Source organism: Botryllus schlosseri, chromosome 12, assembly GCF_051294905.1.
Source record: "Botryllus schlosseri isolate E-star chromosome 12, Bs_hap1, whole genome shotgun sequence".
Lineage (NCBI taxonomy): Eukaryota > Metazoa > Chordata > Ascidiacea > Stolidobranchia > Styelidae > Botryllus > Botryllus schlosseri.
This window is the reverse complement of record NC_137247.1, coordinates 17291374-17316365: the sequence shown is the minus strand read 5'-3', so window position 1 is coordinate 17316365 and position 24992 is coordinate 17291374. Positions and strand designations below refer to the sequence as shown.

At 39.8% G+C, this 24992-nt stretch overlaps 1 protein-coding gene across 1 annotated transcript; it reads right to left on the bottom strand.

Moving 5' to 3' along the window:
- Window positions 1-1989: 1989 nt before the first annotated feature.
- LOC145452258 (uncharacterized) lies at window positions 1990-15394 on the bottom strand. The gene is made up of 4 exons (XM_080330467.1): window positions 15185-15394; window positions 14814-14981; window positions 4035-4202; window positions 1990-3837 (listed from the first exon to the last, which is right to left on the bottom strand). The coding sequence occupies exons 1-3, from the start codon at window positions 15320-15322 to the stop codon at window positions 4080-4082; spliced, it is 429 nt and encodes a 142-aa protein (XP_080186593.1). The 5' UTR covers window positions 15323-15394; the 3' UTR covers window positions 1990-3837; window positions 4035-4079.
- Window positions 15395-24992: the final 9598 nt, after the last annotated feature.

The window sequence follows — 24992 nt, the reverse complement described above, 5'->3', positions numbered from 1 at the left end:
ATAAATTTTTAATTCTGTACCTAATTTATCAATATCGCAACAACTTGTTAGTAAATTGTCATGACGGCGGGAATAATTATTCTCGAGGCATAGCACAAACATGTCTTTGAGAGGCCAAGACAGTGGGGTGTCCAAGGTCAGGGGCTCCTGCTGCCCTCGTTCCAAAATCCCAAAATTTAAGTTGCTGTCGCACCGGCAACTAACAACACTGGCAGATGGCACTTCTTCGTTATTCCCCACACATCGAAAAAATGATCCCCATGACACCAATAAATGCTTCCCATGAACAATAACAGAAAAATTTATAAACGTCAAAATGAATATTGTTTTTCGCGTTGGGGTGGGGTAGACGGATATTAGGAATGGAAGAGGGAGATATTAGGGTGGGTTGGGGTTAGGATATCCTAAGATTAGGGTCGGGAGATATTAGGGATGAGGAGGGGGATATTAGGATAGGGTAGGTGAGGGTTCGGATATCCTAATATTAGGGTTGGGGATATTAGGGATGGGGATATTAGGATAGGGTAGGTGAGGCTTCGGATATCCTAATATTAGGGATGGGGGAGGGAGATATTAGCGTGGGTAGGGGTTAGGATATAATAAGATCAGGGTTGGGGATATTAGGGTCGGGATGGGGGGCATTAGGGTGGGTTAGGACATCCTAGGATTAGGGATGAGGGAGGGGATATTAGGGTTAGATTAGGATATCCTAAGATTCGGGATGGGGATATTAGGGTGGTTAGAGTTAGGATATCCTAAGGGTTGGGGATATTAGAGCCGGGAGACATTAGGGTGGGTTAGGATATCCTAAGATAAGGGTTGGGGATATTAGGGATGGGGGATATAAGTGTGGGTTAGGGTCAAGGATTGGGTTAGGATATCCTAAGATTAGGGTTGGGAGTGAAGATGACAATATTCCCAACCCTAATCTTGGGATACCCTGACCCCAAATATAACCCTAATCTTGGGATATCCTAACCCACCCTAATCTTACCCCACGTCACTGACGTATCACACGACGCAGGGTATATACCATGTTTGACTCCGCCCACCCATGTGTTAGAAAATATAGCGCACACTACGATTCCGATTTATTAGTGCTACCAACACGTCACGGATGCTATATTGTGACGTAACAGTTGACTGACATGTATGGCTCCTTGAGAGTCACAATTGAAAATATTAGGGCAATATGGCTCTTTGGTCGAAAAAGGTTCCCGACCACTGCAATAAGCCAATCGTTGCTCATACACTGAGATTTAAATCCTATCCTGAGAATCGGCACAACCTACTTTCATCCCTAATTTTAACGAATCGATTGAGGGTGACCAACTTTTGAAATGTCGGTGATGTTTCTAACACATGTGCGTTATCATAAAATAAACATTTATATTGTTATAATAGATTTGTATTATCTCCATGTCTTCGGTTGGTTCATATAGCCCAGGGGTGGCCAACCTTTTCAGCCAAAGGGCCACATTCGATTGACGAATTATTGCGCGGGCCACTAGCCGCGCGAAGCGCGAAAAGTTTTCAAAGTTCTTAGGTCAATAATATTGAGGCTTGACTATATTGCGGGCCTGCTGTATATCGCTGGGCTCAGTTTGTAATGACTGGACTATTCGACGCCTGGACAAGGAACATATCGATATCGAAAGCTTCGACCAACCAACATGCATCAATAATTTTGTGCCTAGGTTTCATAGTCGACGGTCTTTCTGCTAGCGCAAAAGCAAGTTCGCATATGTTGATCGACACTTTGTCTCGTAATCGCGAATATAGATAGACTCAATCTGATACATTAGGCGTTCTTTCATTTTCACAAAGGGATAACAATATTAATAGCAAGAAATCGAGTGACAACATGTTGTGCGAAGCGTGTAGAAATTTTTTACTTTTGAAAAATCTATCGCATATCATTTTGAATTATTGTAGTGTACGAAGATCTACCAAAATCTGACTGGCTCATGTATCTGCCAATGCGTCGGAACCGATATTTTAGTCATCACCTCTCGAGTGTTGTGGCCAGACTAATCAAATTTTTGGTTGGAGTTGCAAGTTCACAATCTGTGCAATCCATTTTTGATAATGTTACTAATTTCTGAAATTACCTCGCGGGCAACTCAAAACCTTCTCGCGGGCCACGGGTTGGCCGGCCCTGATATAGCCTAATGTAATAACAGCTTGCGTTACGGCTTATAATTACGGTTTTACTGTGATGCGGCTCGCGAATGGACTCAACTGTTGAATGCGGCCCGTGAGCTGAAAAGTTTGCCCACCCCTGATTTGTACTATCTTGTAATTTTCCCAGTTTTTTATTGCTACTGTAGTATTGGAAACAGTTTTTCATGGCTGAATTATTGAATTAACAAGGCATGCTTAGCACACCTGTTAATAGGCCTAATTATTATATGTTGTGCTTGTCAGGTTTTAATAAAAATGTACTCTAATTGAAATTATGATTACCCAAAATTTTTATCAAATTACAATTACATTTACACAAAATAAAAATGCTTCAATTTAAACTACAGATATAATTACATGAAAAAGTTATTTAATTACATTCAGCTCAACTACAAATTACAAATGATCCAACACTGGTGTGAACGGTTGATACAAAATCGGTTTTATCCAATTGCGTGAATATTAAAACAGGACAATCAGAGGCCCAAGATTATAAATCAATCGAATGACAGACAGTCGTTACTCACTTGATTGAACCAAGTCTTCGCAATTTGTATCTTTTCACTGCATAGTACTGACCAGAGTCATATGACTGGACTCGTGTCAGGTTCGAGTAGCAATTTTTTTGTTGACTCGACCTGACTTGATATTATAAATGACTCAAGTTACTTAGTGTATTCACCATACTTATACTAGTCATTGCGGACGACTTGAACAAGTCATATGACACGAGACATTCCCATACGGCAAGATTTCAGCCTGTTGTATCAATACTAGTGCTGGCACAAGGATTGGAGTATACTCGAATATGAATCGAACATTAACTCGAATGATTCCAGTCGAGTAGTGAGAGACGATATCTTCGAGTATACTAACCTTATACGCTCCTTGCTGCTAAGTGTGAATTACCTAACAATAAAAATTGTACTTTCGATGGTATTTCCGACTGTGGAAGTCTTCAAACCTTGATTGGTCGTATTGCAATATCACGCGAAACATGCGGGCTAATTGAAAGCTACGCATGTTAAGGGAAATGACATGTCTATGACGTCGTGATCAATCCACAGCATTGTCAGAAAGTGGAATGACAAAGGTATGGTAAAATACGAAATATTCTTTATTGTGACGTAAAAATGCATTATAATCATTGTGGTGCCATGAAGGTGCATATTTGAACCTTCCGCATCATGCATACTGCTGTGTCGTCATAATGATTAATACTGGTATACTCAACTAAACTCGAACACTAACTTTCGAATGGAGATCTAATCACTCAGGTACTCGATTTTGCCTAGCTAGATCACTGATATTGGAAAAATATCTCCAGAATCTTTCTTTTATCAGTTTGAAAACAAGTTAAGAGTGAGGAAAGTGAGTAAGTGAGTTGAACATGGCTTAAACCCGATAATGAGCAGTGAACATTATGACTTGGACCCGGACTCGAGACTCAACACTATATGAATCGGCTGCGGCAAATCCACTTACAGATAAATCGCTGTCTTTACACCCAATGCAGAATTTGGAGAGTTTCTGTCTCGTCAAATTGCAGTTTTCGAACTGTAGCTCTTTGCAACCAATTGAGTTCAGAGTATATGCGATTTCGAGATAATCGTCGGCTGGCATGTTGACATCCAATATATGAAGACTTGATACCTATAAATTAAGGTCGACTTACTTCCTTGTTAATTTGGAAATGGTGAAATATTAATTGTCCATGTAAATAGCGATATGACTATAATCGCGTGTGTGACGACCTAGACTTATTACTAATACGACGCTTTCTATCGTAACGATTTCGATAAAAATATATTTCACTAACATAAATTTTATAAGCTATTTTTTTAACTTACCAATATTTGATTTATCTTGCAGGTTGACCCGAAACATTTCAACTTCTATTTCGAAAGGTCGCAATCTCCGAAAACTACGGTTGAACATCCAGTGATGCCGATGATAGTCGCAACGTCATAAAACACATCTTCTGCCATCTTTCCATCCCATATCGATAGTTTCGTGAGCTGAATGACGTTCAGATTTGTTCAGATTTGTTCGGATTTGAAACAAATAAGGTAGGCCTGCTGGTTTACGCCATCAAGTGACTAATTTAAAAAAAACACTCTTGTTACCCGTTAAGATTTCAACTAATATGCATTTAAACCCTCATCGGCCAAATAGGTAGTTGAGTTTTGTACATGAACGTCTAGTCCAGCGGTTCTCAACCGGGGGTCCGCGGACCCCTAGGGGTCCGCGAAGCAATTTCAGGGGGTCCGCGAGACCTCTAAATTTTTAAAATGGTTGATAACCTAATTTTTATTTTTATTTTAAATTTGAGAAAGCATGAGGCAGTTTCGCACCACAACTGCTAAAACCTCATGACTCATATCATCATCATAATCGTCTGACATGGACTATCGTAGTGTGGAAACTCATTTTCATTGCCAATTTTCCAATAATTAACCTGCTGATACAAACATATTGATGTTTAGAGACGTTTTGTTGAGGTTTGTGAGGTCGTTTGAAATAAAAATTTCCGAAGTATTTCCACAATTTGTCACAATGCAGGGAACAGCTTCTTGGAGGTACAGAACTTTAATATACAATTGAATAGTGTATTCATATTGAAATGAACCCGAGTATTTTCGGCTGACACTCGTCATAAATCGGACAATGATATACCTGCTCTTAAAGCTCGGCTATCAGATTTGGCGCATTCTTATTGCGGATGCCCTATCGACAATGCTGATTTCTTGATGAACAAGGAGTGTTTCATTGCTATCAAAGCATTACACTCCAACCCTGAAATACACATCACCAGTTATATTGGTATGCAGCCTTGCCTTGTTAATGTTCAATTGTTCATGGTCGAAAATGTTTGCTTGTAAATATATATGTAAACCCGAACAGAACAAGTCGTTTCATGACAGTCTTTCTCTGGTTGGAAAACCTGAAACCATTCTTTGGAGCATAAAATTTGTCTATAGCCTACTTTTAGATTAGGATTTCAGTTTGACGGCAGAAACTCTCTGCGGGCCGATCAAAATGCCGTCGCGGGCCCAATCCGGCCCGTGGTCCGTATGTTGCACGTCCCTGCGCTAGATGCTGGACGTGATATGTTCATAAAAATGTGTTTCTTTATTTTGGTGCCACAAACGTTGCGATCTCACCAAAAGTATCGTCGGAACCGTTCTGCGTTAATATTGCATTAGCCTCAGTATATCTTTGCGGAAATGGTTTTCGGCACTCCTCGTTCATATCAAAACGAAGACGGGATTTTCAAGACACCACCACGTAGGCTACTTCAAGAAATACTGCAGCAAAATTAGCTTTGAAATGATAAAAGTCCACAAAAATAGTATGATGTTATTTTCAAGAAAAATCATTATTTTTCTGTTTATCACAAGCCTACAGTTCATATTTGCACATGACAGATGACGGTTGCACCATAATAGAGCTAAAATTGAACTAAAACTGAGGGGGTCCGCGAGGGTCCGTGACGGTCAAAAGGGGTCCGCGAAGCCAAAAAGGTTGAGAACCACTGGTCTAGTCCCTTTAGCTATTGTTTGGATGGCCGAGTCGTTATAAGAACCATCCAGCATCCCTATCCATAATACACCGTATTTTACGCGAGTAAAAAATGCTTGCTGGTAGAAATCGTTTCTACGAGTATGACACAAAGGTCCCGAAGGCTCCAGTTCGTCAAAGGATTGAAAATCCATATCTTTGTTTTGATGCCTCTGCCTAATGGCATGGAAAACAAGCTCCAAGGGATCAAGGAGTGAAGAAACATTTCGGCTCGCAACCTTTGTTACGCTGCTCCAACTTGTGTAAATGTAAATTAAATGAGTCAAGCAAAGAAAGTCACAATAACGTGCGTGTTTCGGCTCTTTATCTCAATCTAATTTGAATAGCAGTTCAATAAATTGACTCACGGTGCTCGGCAGCAATAGCCTTGTATAATGTCTCTTCCGGCCAGAAAACAACGCATAATGGAATCAATCCAGATATGCAGGAACCCGATGTGAAAAGTTGATACAAAATGGGTTTAATTGAATGGCGCGAATATTAAAACAGTACAATGAGTAGGCCTATATATGTCACTGGACACAGATTACAAATCATTAGTAAGGCAAACAGTCGTTGCTCACTTGATTGAACTTAATCAGTGTTTCTTCCAGAGGTGGTCAAAGCAGTCAAGAAAGCTCCTCAAGTAGAAGTAGAAGTAGCGACGGAAAAATCTACTCAAGTACAAGTAGAAGTACTTTTTCCATAAGCAACCTAAAACTACTTGAAGTAGAAGTAGAATTGACCGACTTTAAATCTACTCAAGTAAGTAAGTAGTTGTGAAAATGATCCTAATTCGTTCACATGGATTGTCAAAAGGTGCAAATTGAACTATGCGAAAGGTGCCGAGCTCGATCGTACTAATCCTCTGTTTTCTCGAACAGCACGTTTTTGAAAATATCATGCTATGGCGCCTTCCGCCCTATTATAAGGCCCGTAGTTTAGTCGAAGAGCAATACGGAGAAGTTGTATAGGATACGGTGTAAACACTTGGCGCGATTAGCAAACGGTAATAAAAATATGGTGGACCGTAAAATTGCCATATGGTGTAGCTTTATTTCTGGAGAATAAAGGCATTACTGCACTTGCTTTTATATTTCAACATGTATGTTATCCAGACAAAAGAACTGATATTAATTAGAACTCAACGTATATGATACTGGGAATTGAAAGTGAAGTATAAATACTACTTCAAAAACAGAGCATGTATTTCATGTCTTTAGTCCAGAAAGTTTCAAAGGTGGTATGCTAAAACAGCTCTAAAACTAAAAGAAAAGTCAGAGTCCACTTTTCCAGATTAGGACACACCATGGACATGCTAGATAACGATATGATATGCTAGGTTGCGAAACATCAGTTTCAAACGTTGTGATGAGCCATATATACTGTGATGAAATATTTCATATGGGCGAAGAGCGACAATGTGGTGTGAACGGGACCACGCTAACCCGCTACCTAAATTATATTCACCGATACTTTCGTGAAACCATAGTGGTCACACCATATCCCTTGCGCGCGAAGCGCGACGAAAATTCTGGGCTCTACTCAACTTTTATGAAAATTAAATGTTAATACTCCGTGAAAGCAGCCCCGAAAGTCCTCAGGCCATCTTCCTGACTGGAGGATTGAACTACTTCTACTTGACAAACTGAAAATAGCGAAAAGTAAGTAAGTAGATCACAAAATATTATGAAGTAGAAGTAGAAGTAGGGAAAATCAGATCTACTTGAGTAAGTACCCGAAGTAGAGGAACACTACTTGAGTACTTCGAAATAGTAGAAGTACTTCGTTGCTGACCACCTCTGGTTTCTTCACCTGGGTTCCAGCGACCCCAAGGAGCGTTTGGGATTTTTAGGTTGGTAGAAACACTCAACTGGCACTCAGGGGGCGCTGGGCTCAGCGAGGCGGCATTGGGGACGCTGAAGAAAGATAATGTCGCGGTATATGATGTAGCAGGAACAACTGATTACACTGGCCAACAAAATGAAAAAAAAAAACATTAGGCAGACCATCTGAGAGCCGTTTCTGGGGTTTTTGAGGTTGCTGATTACGAATATCGCATTAGTTTTGTCAGATTGGATCTTTGGAAGAAGATATTTATACCCCTAAAAAAGCCAAAAATTACTGTATTTACCCTTAAATATTTCACATGGTTGGAAGAAAATTGTAGTTTTTTTTTTAATTTTATACTGCACATAAATAGCTAATTGACTATGAAGAACCCTCAGGTTATTCTCAGTCATTCTATCAATATTAACATGACATGATTAGAAATATTTGTATGTCAAAAAAGCAGTTTGTCAATCCTTGAAATAATACTTTTGCCGACCTGAAATACATATTCTCCTGTATCAATAAGTCATTCTACCAAGATTAAAGAGGAGTATAAAGCTGTAAAATTTTTGCTTGAAAGGCTTAGCTACAATACTTCTATGCGTCTCATTTCTCTTGAGGAGTATAAAGCTGTAAAATATGTGCTTGAAAGGCTTAGCTACAATACTTCTATGCGTCTCATCTCTCTTAAATGGATAATTTTCCACTGAGTCAACAAAGTGGGTATACCTAGTAACCCTACTAAACGAGAAGCTTAAATCTGGTATCTGGTATATTGGAGTACCGACGAAAGATTCCAATTTCACTTTAGCATGGAGCTCACCGCATGTAATTTCTCCTAAAATACAGCAAATAAAACTTTTTAGATGATCACAAAGCACCCAGCTACAAACAATTGGTCCGAAAATTCGTATCTGCATATCGAAAACTTGAGCACAAACATGAGCATAAAAGTTCACTTCTTATTCAGTCATCTGGATATATTTCCTGATTTCCTTGTTGATTAGCAAGGGTAGAGGTTCTACCAAGACACCGGAACAGCAAAAGAAAGATATCAGGGCAGATGAGATGAACAATTGAACATATTATGTCTGACCATTGATGGAACCATTCGAGGAATTGCACTGGATGTAGCTTACAGGCGAAAATCGTACAAAAACAATTGTGATTTAAAATATATCAATAATATCATATTCCAACTGATTATTTCAAATTCACATTGAGAGGTTGCCTTAAAACTGATTGAATTAATGCCACGTTATTTGATTATCCCGGTAAATACTTATGTACATGACTGGGATTTATTTATGTACATGATATCCGTGAAAGTCTGTAACTATGATAAATGTACTTCCCCTAAATATAGTGCTGTTGCTGTATTTTGATTTTAAAGAGTCTTCTGTGTGTAAAAATAACAAGTAGATTGAATTTCTGAACTTTATAGTACGACTGAGCCGATTTTACATCTAGTCATTACCGCGAAAATGGGGAATTTCGGTCAAAATAGCCCCATGGGTTATCTCCACGACAAGAGCCAATTTGAAAAAAAAAACAAGGTCATATTCGAAATCTGTCCCCTTCAGAACCCCCAAAATTACTCTTACTTTGTCTGCCTAAAAATATGTGTTGACCAGTGTTATATAATAAAACGATAGTTCCATACATCCCTCAATTGACATTGCAAATTAACATTCGAGAAAATCTGTCAAATCCAATAATGTTTCGTTGCGCAAAATATAAACCCACGATGTTTGCAACATGTGTCCACGAAAGCAGTGGTTTAATAATTCAAGTAAAATAAATTGCGGCTTCTTTTAGACCACTTATTCCCCGTTAAAACACTACCGTACCGCTAGGTCGAGTTATTCAACACATAATGTTTCGACAGAAGTATTGTATCGTGTACCGCGCGAGCTTGTCGAAATCGAAGAGGCACCGTGTCACTTTTGAGAGTGAGAGCCCTTCGTACAATAAAGAAGCTTTGAAGATTTTCAGCTAGCAAAAGGAAAGAAGCTCAGGATAACTACAAATTACAAAATGTTTGTTCGCATTTACATTTCCACTCAAAAACTGTTGGATTGCATTTGACGAACATTGGGATGCGAAAAGTTTCTGACCCCACTGAACTGGCTATGATTGACCGTAAGATTGGCAGAACACCTCTTCAAATGCGTGATCAAGTTTGATGAAGCTTTGGTTGAAAACTTGAATTCCTTTTTGCAATTGTTGCAGCACGCCAAAATACTGGTTAAAGATTAAAAAACTCTAATAGTTGTGTAGGAATTGGTTCAGTACAGGTTTCCGAATAATTTATTTTCTGCTCATCCATTTTTGAAATATTACGATTTAGACCAGCGGTTGGCAAACAGCATTTTGCGCGGCCCGCGAAGACATCGAGAATATAATTATTGATTGTACGTTTTCTTGATATATTTATCATGATATTGATTAGGTTATAAACTTGATATTTCATTTCCTGATTCTAATGTTAACACATAGATCGACCTTTGGGCCTACGCATTTTATAACGCTTCGGTGGTCAAACATTCAAGAAAATCAAAACGAAAACGTATAATCCACATATCTATTAGTCAGTGGTCAGTGGTCACTGGTCAGTGGAAACCTATGGCTTGTGAGCCATATATGGCTCTTTTGGGTATAAGATATGACTATTTGATAAATTTTTAATTCTGTACCTAATTTATCAATATCGCAACAACTTGTTAGTGAATTGTCATGACGGCGGGAATAATTATTCTCGAGGCATAGCACAAACATGTCTTTGAGAGGCCAAGACAGTGGGGTGTCCAAGGTCAGGGGCTCCTGCTGCCCTCGTTCCAAAATCCCAAAATTTAAGTTGCTGTCGCACCGGCAACTAACAACACTGGCAGATGGCACTTCTTCGTTATTCCCCACACATCGAAAAAATGATCCCCATGACACCAATAAATGCTTCCCATGAACAATAACAGAAAAATTTATAAACGTCAAAATGAATATTGTTTTTCGCGTTGGGGTGGGGTAGACGGATATTAGGAATGGAAGAGGGAGATATTAGGGTGGGTTGGGGTTAGGATATCCTAAGATTAGGGTCGGGAGATATTAGGGATGGGGAGGGGGATATTAGGATAGGGTAGGTGAGGGTTCGGATATCCTAATATTAGGGTTGGGGATATTAGGGATGGGGATATTAGGATAGGGTAGGTGAGGCTTCGGATATCCTAATATTAGGGATGGGGGAGGGAGATATTAGCGTGGGTAGGGGATAGGATATAATAAGATCAGGGTTGGGGATATTAGGGTCGGGATGGGGGGCATTAGGGTGGGTTAGGACATCCTAGGATTAGGGATGAGGGAGGGGATATTAGGGTTAGATTAGGATATCCTAAGTTTCATGATGGGGATATTAGGGTGGTTAGAGTTAGGATATCCTAAGGGTTGGGGATATTAGAGCCGGGAGACATTAGGGTGGGTTAGGATATCCTAAGATAAGGGTTGGGGATATTAGGGATGGGGGATATAAGTGTGGGTTAGGGTCAAGGATTGGGTTAGGATATCCTAAGATTAGGGTTGGGAGTGAAGATGACAATATTCCCAACCCTAATCTTGGGATACCCTGACCCCAAATATAACCCTAATCTTGGGATATCCTAACCCACCCTAATCTTAGGATATCCTAACCCCCCCTAATAACCCCAACCCTAATCTTACGATATCCCAACCTTGACCCTAACCCACCGTAATACCCCCTTCCCACGACCCAAATATCTCCCACCCGACCTTAATATTCCCCTAGCCCTAATCCCAACGCGAAAAACAATTTATTTTGACGTTTATAAATTTTCACATGTTCATAGGAATCATTTATTAGTTTCATGGTGATCACTTCTGAATGTGTGGGGAATAACGAAGAAGTGCCCAAATTCGATCTATACCAACCATGGCGCGCCTATAAATCTTGGATTGTACAATACCTTGATTGACGAAAGAGAATAGCAGACATGACGCCACTTGTAGGACAATGCAGTTTTCAAATACATAATGTCTTCCAGATATACACCGAGAAATAAAAGGCTTTGGAAGTGACATTCACAATTACAAATTCAAATTAAAAACAACGCTGTACCTATTCATTTTCTTGATTGGTTATTAGCTTTCTAGCACCACCAAAAATGTTGTGACGCAACGTTACGTTACGCCGAATATTTTAAAAGTCGATCAAATATAGGCCTACTTCGATTTTCAGACTCAGCGCGACATTTGCATTTGATTAATTTCAGTGATGATAAATTCTAAGCTATTTACGATGAGTTGCGCTGTCACAGGTGAGGCTTGGCCCGTCTGTGACTCGTTTGAGTCTTACCTCTCCTTTCGCGCTTTATTTTCGAACAATAAATATGAAAACTCCGTGATTTTGTTAATAATAATGTTAAAAATCTAGTCATTCATAAATACCGACAGAGGTACCAATAACCATTGAAGGGTTCACAAATTTCCTTTACTCACATCTGACGAAATCTGAGGCACTGCCTCAGTTTCCCCCCTAACCCCACGTCACTGACGTATCACACGACGCAGGGTATATACTGCTTTAGTGACCATGTTTGACTCCGCCCACCCATGTGTTAGAAAATATAGCGCACACTACGATTCCCATTTATTAGTGCTACCAACACGTCACGGATGCTATATTGTGACGTAACAGTTGACTGACATGTATGGCTCCTTGAGAGTCACAATTGAAAATATTAGGGCAATATGGCTCTTTGGTCGAAAAAGGTTCCCGACCACTGCAATAAGCCAATCGTTGCTCATACACTGAGATTTAAATCCTATTCTGAGAATCGGCACAACCTACTTTCATCCCTAATTTTAACGAATCGATTGAGGGTGACCAACTTTTGAAATGTCGGTGATGTTTCTAACACATGTGCGTTATCATAAAATAAACATTTATATTGTTATAATAGATTTGTATTATCTCCATGTCTTCGGTTGCTTCATATAGCCCAGGGGTGGCCAACCTTTTCAGCCATAGGGCCACATTCGATTGACGAATTATTGCGCGGGCCACTAGCCGCGCGAAGCGCGAAAAGTTTTCAAAGTTCATAGGTCAATAATATTGAGGCTTGACTATATTGCGGGCCTGCTGTATATCGCTGGGCTCAGTTTGTAATGACTGGACTATTCGACGCCTGGACAAGGAACATATCGATATCGAAAGCTTCGACCAACCAACATGCGTCAATAATTTTGTGCCTAGGTTTCATAGTCGACGGTCTTTCTGCTAGCGCAAAAGCAAGTTCGCATATGTTGATCGACACTTTGTCTCGTAATCGCGAATATAGATAGACTCAATCTGATACATTAGGCGTTCTTTCATTTTCACAAAGGGATAACAATATTAATAGCAAGAAATCGAGTGACAACATGTTGTGCGAAGCGTGTAGAAATTTTTTACTTTTGAAAAATCTATCGCAGATCATTTTGAATTATTGTAGTGTACGAAGATCTACCAAAATCTGACTGGCTCATGTATCTGCCAATGCGTCGGAACCGATATTTTAGTCATCACCTCTCAAGTGTTGTGGCCAGACTAATCAAATTTTTGGTTGGAGTTGCAAGTTCACAATCTGTGCAATCCATTTTTGATAATGTTACTAATTTCTGAAATTACCTCGCGGGCAACTCAAAACCTTCTCGCGGGCCACGGGTTGGCCGGCCCTGATATAGCCTAATGTAATAAAAGCTTGCGTTACGGCTTATAATTACGGTTTTACTGTGATGCGGCTCGCGAATGGACTCAACTCTTGAATGCGGCCCGTGAGCTGAAAAGTTTGCCCACCCCTGATTTGTACTATCTTGTAATTTTCCCAGTTTTTTATTGCTACTGTAGTATTGGAAACAGTTTTTCATGGCTGAATTATTAAATTAACAAGGCATGCTTAGCACACCTGTTAATAGGCCTAATTATTATATGTTGTGCTTGTCAGGTTTTAATAAAAATGTACTCAAATTGAAATTATGATTACCCAAAATTTTTATCAAATTACAATTACATTTACACAAAATAAAAATGCTTCAATTTAAACTACAGATATAATTACATGAAAAAGTTATTTAATTACATTCAGCTCAACTACAAATTACAAATGATCCAACACTGGTGTGAACGGTTGATACAAAATCGGTTTTATCCAATTGCGTGAATATTAAAACAGGACAATCAGAGGCCCAAGATTATAAATCAATCGAATTACAGACAGTCGTTACTCACTTGATTGAACCAAGTCGTCGCAATTTGTATCTTTTCACTGCATAGTATACTGACCAGAGTCATATGACGGGACTCGTGTCGGGTTCGAGTAGCAATTTTTTTGTTGACTCGACCTGACTTGATATTATAAATGACTCAAGTCACTTAGTGTATTCACCATACTTATACTAGTCATTGCTGACGACTTGAACAAGTCATATGACACGAGACATTCTCATACGGCAAGATTTGAGCCTGTTGTATCAATACTAGTGCTGGCACAAGGATTGGAGTACTCGAATATGAATCGAACATTAACTCGAATGATTCCAGTCGAGTAGTGAGAGACGATATCTTCGAGTATACTAACCTTATACGCTCCTTGCTACTAAGTGTGAATTACCTAACAATAAAAATTATGCTTTCGATGGTAGTTCCGACTGTGGAAGTCTTCAAACCTTGATTGGCCGTATTGCAATATCACGCGAAACATGCGGGCTAATTGAAAGCTACGCATGTTAGGGGAAATGACATGTCTATGACGTCGTGATCAATCCACAGCATTGTCAGAAAGTGGAATGACAAATGTATGGTAAAATACGAAATATTCTTTATTGTGACGTAAAAATGCATTATAATCATTGTGGTGCCATAAAGGTGCATATTTGAACCTTCCGCATCATGCATACTGCTGTGTCGTCATAATGATTAATACTGGTATACTCAACTAAACTCGAACACTAACTTTCGAATGAAGATCTAATCACTCAGGTACTCGATTTTGCCTAGCTATATCACTGATATTGGAAAAATATCTCCAGAATCTTTCTTTTATCAGTTTGAAAACAAGTTAAGAGTGAGGAAAGTGGGTAAGTGAGTTGAACATGGCTTCAACCCGATAATGAGCAGTGAACATTATGACGTGGACCCGGACTCGAGACTCAACATTATATGAATCGGCTGCGGCAAATCCACTTACAGATAAATCGTTGTCTTTACACCCAATGCAGAATTTGGAGAGTTTCTGTCTCGTCAAATTGCAGTTTTCGAACTGTAGCTCTTTGCAACCAATTGAGTTCAGAGTATATGCGATTTCGAGATAATCGTCGGCTGGCATGTTGACATCCAATATATGAAGACTTGATACCTATAAGTTAAGGTCGACTTACTTCTTTGTTAATTTAGAAATGGTGAAATATTAATTGTCCATGTAGATAGCGATATGATTATGTATACAATCGCGTGTGTGACGACATAAACTTATTACTAATAAGACGCTTTTTATCGTAACGATTTCGACATAAATATATTTCAATAACATAAATTTAATGAGCAATTTCTTAAACTTACCAATATTCGATTTATCTTGCCGGTTGACCCGAAACATTTCAACTTCTGTTTCGTGAGGTCGCAATTTCCGAAAACTACGGTTGAACATCCAGTGATACCGATGATAGTCACGACGTCGCAAAAGACATCTGCTGCCATCTTTCCATCCCATATCGATATTTTCGTTAGCTGAATGATAATGAAATCTCTCTGTTCAGATTTGAAACAAATAGGCTAGTATAGTTTAGGCCAGGGTCGGGCAAATTCTCCAGTCGTCGGGCCGGATATAGGAAAATTAGATACATTATCCACATATACAAGGAATAAATCGTATTTAATGAATATATTGAAACGACAGCAATGTCACTTCAAAGCCATTTCTCGTCGATAATGACGAAGGCAATGTGGATTTGAGAAAAGCATATTGTCTGACAGGCGCCTCCATGTCTGCTTCTCTCTGATCAATTAACACACGGTGCAATCCTTGATTAAGATTTCAATGCGTTCGATAGACCCGGTACCCCAAATTTACCAAGATATCAATTCATGAGGTTTGAGTACAACGCAAATGCCGATAATGCAAGTCTTCTCGCTTCGACGAACCTACGCGTGTGCTACACTCTCGTACGCTGTACACATACGTATATAATAACATACAGTCAGGAACGTAACATCACTTCGTCAGCCCCTCCCCCAAACTTTGATATTGTCCCCCCCTAAACGCTAAATGAGCGAAGCGCGAAAAATTTCTATAATTCATGATTGAATCGGTCAATATGATAGGGAATTGTATATATTGCTATCATTTTTTATCCTCTCTCTGTTCACGTAGGCCTACTCATGTTTACCGGTAATAGAGCAGAGTGAGGTGTCTTGGAAAATGTAGGGCCCCTAAATAATAATTCAACACCTTCGGGCGGACCCGTTGGTATAATGACTTCGTTAAATGATGCTATTTCGTGACCTCTTATCTGCTATGACAAAAGATATTGAAATCGCCCAAACTTACTAAACTAAATGACGCACACGATTTCAAATTTATATTTCCTTACTGGCTAATATCATTGTTCCCTGCTTTATGGCATTTGTCTTGTGGAGTTCAGAGCGCCAGGACAGGAACATTCGGCGCCAGCCATTTAGGCGCCAATGGACATTTAAACATATATTTTAAACTTGTATATATATGTCAAAGTTTTCGGTCAGTACAAGGGCAGTCCTTTTCGGCCAAGGTCTTATCGCTGCTGGTCGGTCTGGCACACTTCTCGGAGTCGCATGTTGCAGCATGGCCTATAACTTCATATGTCTTCGTGCGTCGTGGCGCGGTAATGGCCAACGCCAAAGTCTATATTTCTATAAATCTTGCCTATTTTTGTTGGGGGAAGGGTACCCAATAATGGCAATTGTCAACATTAAATCGTGCGCAGCACATAAACGTTTGGAAAAGTTTGCATCAATTTCTAATGAAATACTTCATAATTCATTTAAATTCGCGAAATAATTTTGGCCCCCTTCGACCTCGGCTCCCCCCAATTCGGGGGTTTGGGGTGCGGCAGTTACGGTCTTGCATACAGTCACTAAAATTTGACGTTTAAGCAAGAAGTGGGGAATCTCGGCAGACAGGGGCCCCGGGCCAGATTATCATGTGAGACGGGAAACTGTCCGCGGGCCGGACAAAATCTCATCGGGGGCCGTATGTTGCCCGCCCCTGGTTTAGGCCATCAAGTGACTAATTTAAAAAAAGCTCTTGTTCCCCGTTTAGATGTTAACTAAAATGCATTTAAACCCTCTTCGGCCAAATAGGTAGTTCGGTTTTGTCCCTTAAGCTATTGTTTGGATGGCCGAGTCGTCATAAGAACCATCCAGCATCCCTATTCATAATACAGCGTATTTTACGCGAGTAAAAAAATGCTTTCTGGTAGAAATCGTTTTTACGAGTATGACACAAAGGTCCCGAAGGTTCCAGTTCGTCGAAGGATTGAATATCCATATGTTTGTTTTGATGCCTCTGCCTAATGGTTTGGAAAACTAGCTCAAAAGCGATTAAGGAGTGAAGAAACATTTATGCTCGCAACTTTATGTTACGCTGCTCCAACTTGTGTAAATGAAAAGTAAATGAGCCAAACAAAGAAAGTCACAATAACGTGCGTGTTTTGGCTCTTTAGCTCAATCTAACTTGAAAATTCATAACAGTTCAATAAAAGTTATTGGCTCACGGTGCTCGGCAGCAATAGCCTTGTATAATGTCTCTTCTGGCCAGAAAACAACGCATAATGGAATCAATCAAGATATGCAGAAACCCGGCGTGAAAAGTTGATACAAAATGGGATTAGTTGACTGGCGCGAATATTAAAACACAACAAAGAGTATATATGTCACTGGACACAGATTACAAATCATTAGTAAGGCAAACAGTCGTTACTCACTTGATTGAACTAAATCAGTGTTCTTAACCTAGGCTAGAGCCGCCAAGGAGCGTTTGGGATTTTTGGGTTGGTAGAAACACTCAGCAGGCGATTAGGGGGGCGCTGGGCTCAGCGAGGTGGAATGGGGGACGCTGAAGAAAGATAGTGTCGCCGTATATGAGCAGGGACACATGATTAGCCTACACTGGCCAACAAAATGAAAAAAACAGGCAGACCATCTGAGAGCCGTTTCTGGGGTTTTTGAGGTTGCTGATTACGAATATCGCATTAGTTTCGTCAGATTGGCTCTTTGGAAGAAAATATTTATACCCCTAAAAAGCCCAAAAGTATTTACCCTTAAATATTTCACTTGGTTGGAAGAAAATCGTAGTTTTTTCTAATTTTATACTGCACATAAATAGCCACTTGACTATGAAGAACCCTCATGTCATTTTCAGTCATTCTATCAATATTAACATGACATGATAAGAAATATTTGTATGTCAAAAAAGCAGTGTGTCAAGCCTTGAAATAGTACTTTGGCACAACGGAAATGCATATTCTCCGGTATCTATCAGTCATTCTACCAAGATTAAAGAGGAGTATAAATCTGTAACATTTGTGCTTGAAAGGCTTAACTACAATACTCGTATGCGTCTCATTTCTTTTGACTGGTAAATGGATAATTTTCCGCTGAGTCAACAAAGTGAGTATACCTAGTAACCCTATCAAACGAGAAGCTTAAATCTGATATCTGTTATATTCGAATACCGATGAAAGATTCCAATATCACATTAGCAATGTTCACCGCATGTAATTTCTCCTACAATGTAGCAAATAAAACTTTTTAGATGATCACAATGCACCCAACTACAAACAGTTGGTCGGAAAATTCGTATCTGCATATCGAAAACTTGAGCACAAGCATGAGCATAAAAGTTCACTTCCTGTTCAGTCATCTTAATATATTTCCTGATTTCCTTGTTGATTAGCAAGGGTAGAGGTTCTACCAAGCCACCAGAACAACAAAAGAAGGATATCACGGCAGATAAGATGAACAACTGATGATATTATGTCTGACCATTGCCGGAACCTTTCGAGAAACTGCACTGAATATAGCTTAAAGGCGAAAATCGTACGAAAACAATTGTGATTTAAAATATATCAATAATATTATATTCCAACTGATTATTTCAAATTCACAATGGGTGGTTTCCTCAAAACTGATTGGATTAATTCCACGTTATTTGGGGTAAATACTTATATACATGACTGTGGTTTATTTATATACATGATATCCGAGAAAGTCTGTAACTATGATAAATCTACTACCCCTAAATACAGTGCCGTTACTTTTGATTTAAAAGAGTCTTCTGTGAGTAAAAATAACAAGTAGATTGAATTTCCAAGCTTTATGGTACGACTGAGCCAATTTTATATCTAGTCATTACCGCCAAAATGGGGGATTTTGGTCAATTAGCCCCATGGGTTATCTCTACAACAAGAGCCAATTTGAAAAAAAACAAGGCCATATTCGGAATCAGTGCCCTTCAGAACCCCCAAAACCACTCTTACTTTGTCTGCCTACAAATATGTGTTGACCAGTGTTATATAATAGAACGATACATCCCTGGATTAACATTCGACAAAATCTGTCAAATCCATTAATGTTTCGTGGCGCGAAATATAAACCCACGATGTTTGCAACATGTGTCCACGGAAGCAGTGGTTTATTAATTCAAGTAAAATGAATTGCGGCTACTGTTAGACCACTTATGCCCCGTTAAAACACTACCGTACCGCTAGGTCGCGTTATTTATCACATAATGTTTCGACGGAAGTATTGCATCGTGCATCGCAGAGCGTGTTGAAATCGAAGAGGCACCGTGTCACTTTTGATAGTGAGAGCGCTTCGTACCATAAAGAAGCTTTGAAGATTTGCAGCTAGAAAAATTAAAATATAATTATAAAATTGAAATAAATGCAAAAGTAAAAAAGCTCAAGATAACTACAAATTACAAAATGTTGGTTCGCATTTACATTTCCACTCAAAAACTGCTGGATTGCATTTGATGAAAATTGGGATGCGAAAAGTTTCTGACCCCTCTGAATTGGCTACGATTGAACGTAAAATTGGCGGAACGTCTCTTCAAATGTGTGATCAAGTTTGATCAAGCCTTGGTTGAAAACTTGAATTACTTTTTGTAATTGTTGCAGCAAGCCTAAGCACTGGTTAAAGATTAAAAAAAAAACTCTAACAGTTGTGCAGGAATTGGTTCAGGACAGGTTTCCGAAAAATTTATTTGCTGCTCAAACAGCATTTGCGCGGCCCGCGAAGGCATCGAGAATATAATTAGTGATTGTACGTTTTCTTGATATATTTATCATGATATTGATTGGGTTATGAACTTGATATTTCATTTCCTGATTCTAATGTTAGCACAATAGATCGATATTGGGGCCTACGCATTTTAAAACGCTTCGGTGGTTAAACATTCAAGAAAATCAAAACGAAAAACGCAGATTCCACATATCTATAAGTCAGTGGCCAGTGGTCAGTTGAGATCTATGGCTGTCGAGCCATATATGGCTCTTTTGGGTATAAGATATGGTTCTTTGATAATTTCTTAATTTTGTACTCAATTTATCAATAGCGCAGTAACTTGTTAGTAAATTCTCATGACGGCGGGAATAATTATTCTCGAGGCATAGCACAAACATGTCCTTGAGAGGTCAAGACAGGGGTGTCCAAGGTCAGGGGCTAGTGCTACCTTCTTTTCAAAATCCCCAAATTTAAGTTGATGTCGCACCGGCGACTAACAACACTCGCAAATACCAAGTATTCCTTACCGTGATTCCGTATTTGCCGACTTGTAGAACGGCCTATTTGGGCCTTTTTATGACACTGCTTACTCGAATGAGATTGCGAGGTGAAGGCCAGACAGAACCTTAATACTTTAGATGCTGATGGGTGTATGTAGTGTACCTTGTTCGGAGTCGAAACCGTAACCTGCATCTCGTGAACCAAGCTTCGCACATCAAAATGATATGCCTTTGTAACGCTAAGTTTTTAAAAGCACGTATGACCAATTTTTTTTTGAAACGCAATTCAATGAAACATGCGTCACGCAAGCAATTACATATTGGAGTTCATTATTGTTCTCTGTGGGTGGCATTTGCACTACACGGCACAAATTGGAAGGACTAGACTACTCCGTGCCGACCATCTCGACGGCCGGACTATGTCTAAGGTTTGGGCCAATCAGCAATATTTTTGCACCTCGCCTTTCCCAATCGGTTGCTGGTTTAATTCATGTTTTCATATATCCCGAACAGGAAATACTTATGTTCAATAGTCGCCACGCGCTCGTTGCGCACCCCTCCCCTAGACAAAAGCGTCACAACGGTCTCCAACGGTGAAAGTGATTAAAAGAGAAGTACTGTTTTTTCACAATTCCGATCACGGTTAAATCAATTTCAAAGACGCCACTTCCAATGGTTCTATCGCCTATCGGTATATCTAATCACGTGCAAGGAGGGAAAAGCAGAAATTGAGATTCAATGCCAATGATTTTGACAAAATTCATTCAATTTTATTTCGTGTTTTGCGGTAGTATACATCATACACTTACCTTCACTAGCAATAAATGGTCACAATTTCGGTGCGTGGTAAGCCGATATAAATCAATAGACAAGTTTGGAGTTCCCGCTACGTATTCCGTCTTTTTCGTGAAGTACAATTTTTGTATCACAATGAATCGCCATCCCACCACTTTCCCCATGATCTAATGTTATGCCGGCCGCCGAGTTCAAAGCGTCAGCATTCAGTAACTCAGTCTGCAGCAGGGTGCTCAATCTCCCTTGTATAACGGGCTGCATGTAGGGATGGTATGAACCTCTGAAAGGTTCAGGTTCGTGTGAACGCAATGTTCAAATCGTTTTTTTTTTTAATTGAGTAAGTTAACCCTTTGACTATGTTGCGGTCGGGAAGTCACTAAATAACAACGTGTAACGTAGTAATTGCAGAGGTGGTCAGTAACGAAGTACTTCTACTTTTTAAAAGTACTCAAGTAGTTTTCGTATACTTCTGGTACCTACTCAAGTAGATCTTTTTTTTGCTACTTCTACTTCTACCTCGTAATATTTTGTGAACTACTTACTCACTTCTCGCTATTTTCAGTTTTTCAAGTGGAAGTAGCCTAGTTTAATCCCACAATAAGAAAGATAGCCTGGGGAATTTTGTGGCTGTTTTCACGTAGTACCAACATTTAATTTTCATAAAATTCAGGTAATACCCAGAATGTTCGTAGCGCTTCGTGCACAGAAGGGACAAATATGTGTTTTAACGAAAGTATCGCTGAAAATAATTTGGATACCGGATTGCGTGGTTCCGTTAACACCGCATTGTCCCCTATATCAATTATTTCATCACAGTAAGTATGGCCCCCCATAACGTTTGAAACTACCGTTTCGCAATCTAGCAATTACCTACTATACCTAGCAGCCCATGACGTGTCCTAATCAGGAAAGGTGGACTTTGACTTTTTTAACGTTAGACCTGTTTTTAGCAGACCACAGTTTAAACTTTCTGGACAAAAGATATTAAATATATTTTCCGCTTTTTAGAAGTAGTATTTGTATTTTTTTATCAATTACCACGAGTTTTATACGTTGAGTTCTAATTATAGTTTCAGTTCTTTTGTCTGGAGAACATACATGTTGACGTATGAAAGCAAGTTTAGAAATGCCTTATATTTTCCGAAAATAAAGCCATACACACTATATGTCATTTTTACGATCTGCCATATTTTTAATTAGCCCAACGTATGCTAATCGGGAAAAGTGTTAAAGCCGTATCCGACACAACTTCTCCGTATTGCTCTTCGACTGAACTATACGGGCCTTGTAATATCGGGGAGGGCGCCATGCCATGATATTCTCTAAAACGGGGTGTTCGAGTAAACAAAGGATTAGAATCGACGGCGGAAATAATTATTCTCGTGGCATAGCACAAACCAAATATGTTTCTGAGAGGCCAAGGCAGTGGGGTATCCAAGGTCAGGGGCTCGTGCGGCCCTCTTCTCAAAACCCCCAAATTGAAGTTGCTATCGCACCGGCGACTAACAACACTCGCGAATTCGATCCATACCAACCATTGCGCGTCTAGAAATCTTGGTTTGTACGATACCTTCATTGACGAAAGAGAATAGCAGACATGGCGGCACTTGTAGGACAATGCAGCTTTCAAATACACATTGTCTTCCTGATATACACCGAGAAACAAAATGCCTTGGAAGTGACATTCACAATTAAACACAACGCGAGACCTATACATTTTCTTGATTGGTTATTAGCTTTCTAGCACCACCAAGAATGTAGGCATGGGACGCAACGTTACGTTACGCCGAGTATTCTAAAAGTCGATCATATATACTTCGATTTTCAGACTCAGCGCGACAATGGCATTTGATTAATATCAGTGATGATAAATTCTATTCACGATAAATTCTATTTACGACGAGTTGGGCTGTCACAGGTGAGGCTTGACCCGTCTGTGCCTCGTCTGAGTCTTACTTCTTCTTGGAGCTTTATGTTCGAACAATAAATATGAAAACTCCGTTATTTGGGAAATAAAAATGTGCATAATCTAGTCCAGTGGTTCTTAACCTTTTTTCCTCCAGCGCCCCCTTTCAAAAATGATCGTGCTCCAGCGCCCCCCCCAACTTCATATTGTAAGGAACCCTATCGTGATTTCGATGGTCAGCAAAGTTTGTGTGGCCTGGTTGCCCTAGGTACCAAAATTTTCTATAATGCATGAATGAATAGGTGGTAATTACATATAGAAGTAGAGCCCGACCGATTATCGGGTCGCCGATAATATCGAGTCGATATCACGCTTGGAGAGAAATATCGGTATCGGCCATTGAAGGTAAAAAAAATATCGGCCATTTTTTGTGACGTCGCAACATGGTGGCAGGGAGTCCGAGAAGTCGATAGAAGACGTGATGACGGTAAATTATAAAAATAAATGGCCAATCTGAATATAGTGCATACTGCATACAGGGCAGTAGGCATGCCCACTGCCCATCTGAAAATTATTAGAGATAACTAACCACCGTTATGCCCCACTGACTTCGTGGGAATCCCCTGCAGTAATCGATCACCAAAGACAGAGAGCAGCTGGATGGATAGTTGTCTGCAGAAGATTTCAATCAGTACCGTAAGAGAAAGAAGAACTTCAATCATGCTGGACTGACCCCCGTGATGATAGGGAAAAGCGTCGCGTCGAAACATTTCTCTGAAGATAGTGCTATTGGTTCCGTACCAACAGAGCTAATTATACCAGTAATGTATGAAGTCGTCTGACGCTAACCGAGGCCTGCGGGGCCACCATGATAGGAAATATGCGAGCATAGAGGGCAAGAAAATCAAGAATACGTGGAGTAAAGCCAATAATTGATACGAAAATTTTTGATTCCATGATGACATTGGCCAATTCTGACGAAAGACCGTAAAATATTGATCAATTGATTGTTGAAATGCTGGTCATGGTTAAGGCACAAGGGGGATGGTTGGAGCAGTTGCAGACGTGGACATTTTGAGTTGCTTTGCACATTCTCTTCAGCTATTTGTTGATGATGTGCTGAAGGCTCCAGGTGCACTGCCAGAAGAATATCAATATTTGGTGAAACCATTGAAGGAAAGATACCCTGCAAGGGAGCGGTAGAACCGAAATGAAGAAAGATTTCCAATTCTTGCAGTGCCACTAACTATGGTACCAAGTGAAAGACTGCTCACTGTGTTTAGTACTATATACATCATTTATGGAAGACCACAGAAGTTCACTCCTTGGAGAAAGGGCCGAGAAATTGTGCTTCGTGAACTGTAATCTGCAACTGCTGGATTGATGCTTTTGATATATTTTTATAGTCCCTAGATCGTATTTTTCATGTTCAAGCATATCAATGGCTGTAAAGTTGTTGAAATAAATGCTCTGAGGTGCTAAATATGGGCCTTGGGCTAGATTCCATATCTTTTGAATATCGGCTGAATATATCGGGGTTATCGGTGGAGGTACTGGATATCGGTCTTATCGGTATCGGCTCAAAAATCCAATATCGGTCGGGCTCTATATATAAGTCGCGATAAACTGAGTGAGCTGTTGTATAGGAAGATAAAGGGCACGTAATTAATAATTAAACATATTCGGGCGTGCCCGCAGGTACAATTATTCGTTACCAGGGCCGTAACAGCAATTCGTCAGCCCCCCCAAACAAAAAACGTTGGTCCTGGGCCCCCATCGGGTGATAAACCAAGCATCCGGGGGACTTCACTCCCAGACCCCCATTAGGCTGTCCTCTATTTGCTGAAAGCCTATTAGGTATCTACATTGGGTGTCCATTTACTGAGGCAGCTACTCTCCCCTA

Bases quoted from the DNA above. Each gene is read 5' to 3' on its own strand.
- LOC145452258 (XM_080330467.1), bottom strand. From the start codon at position 15,322: ATGGCAGCAGATGTCTTTTGCGACGTCGTGACTATCATCGGTATCACT. The intron at 14,982-15,184 runs GTAAGTTTAAGA...CTTAACTTATAG, and splicing joins GCAAGATAAATCGAATATTG to GTATCAAGTCTTCATATATT. The intron at 4,203-14,813 runs GTAAGTGGATTT...AACGTCATTCAG, and splicing joins GTAAAGACAACGATTTATCT to CTCACGAAACTATCGATATG.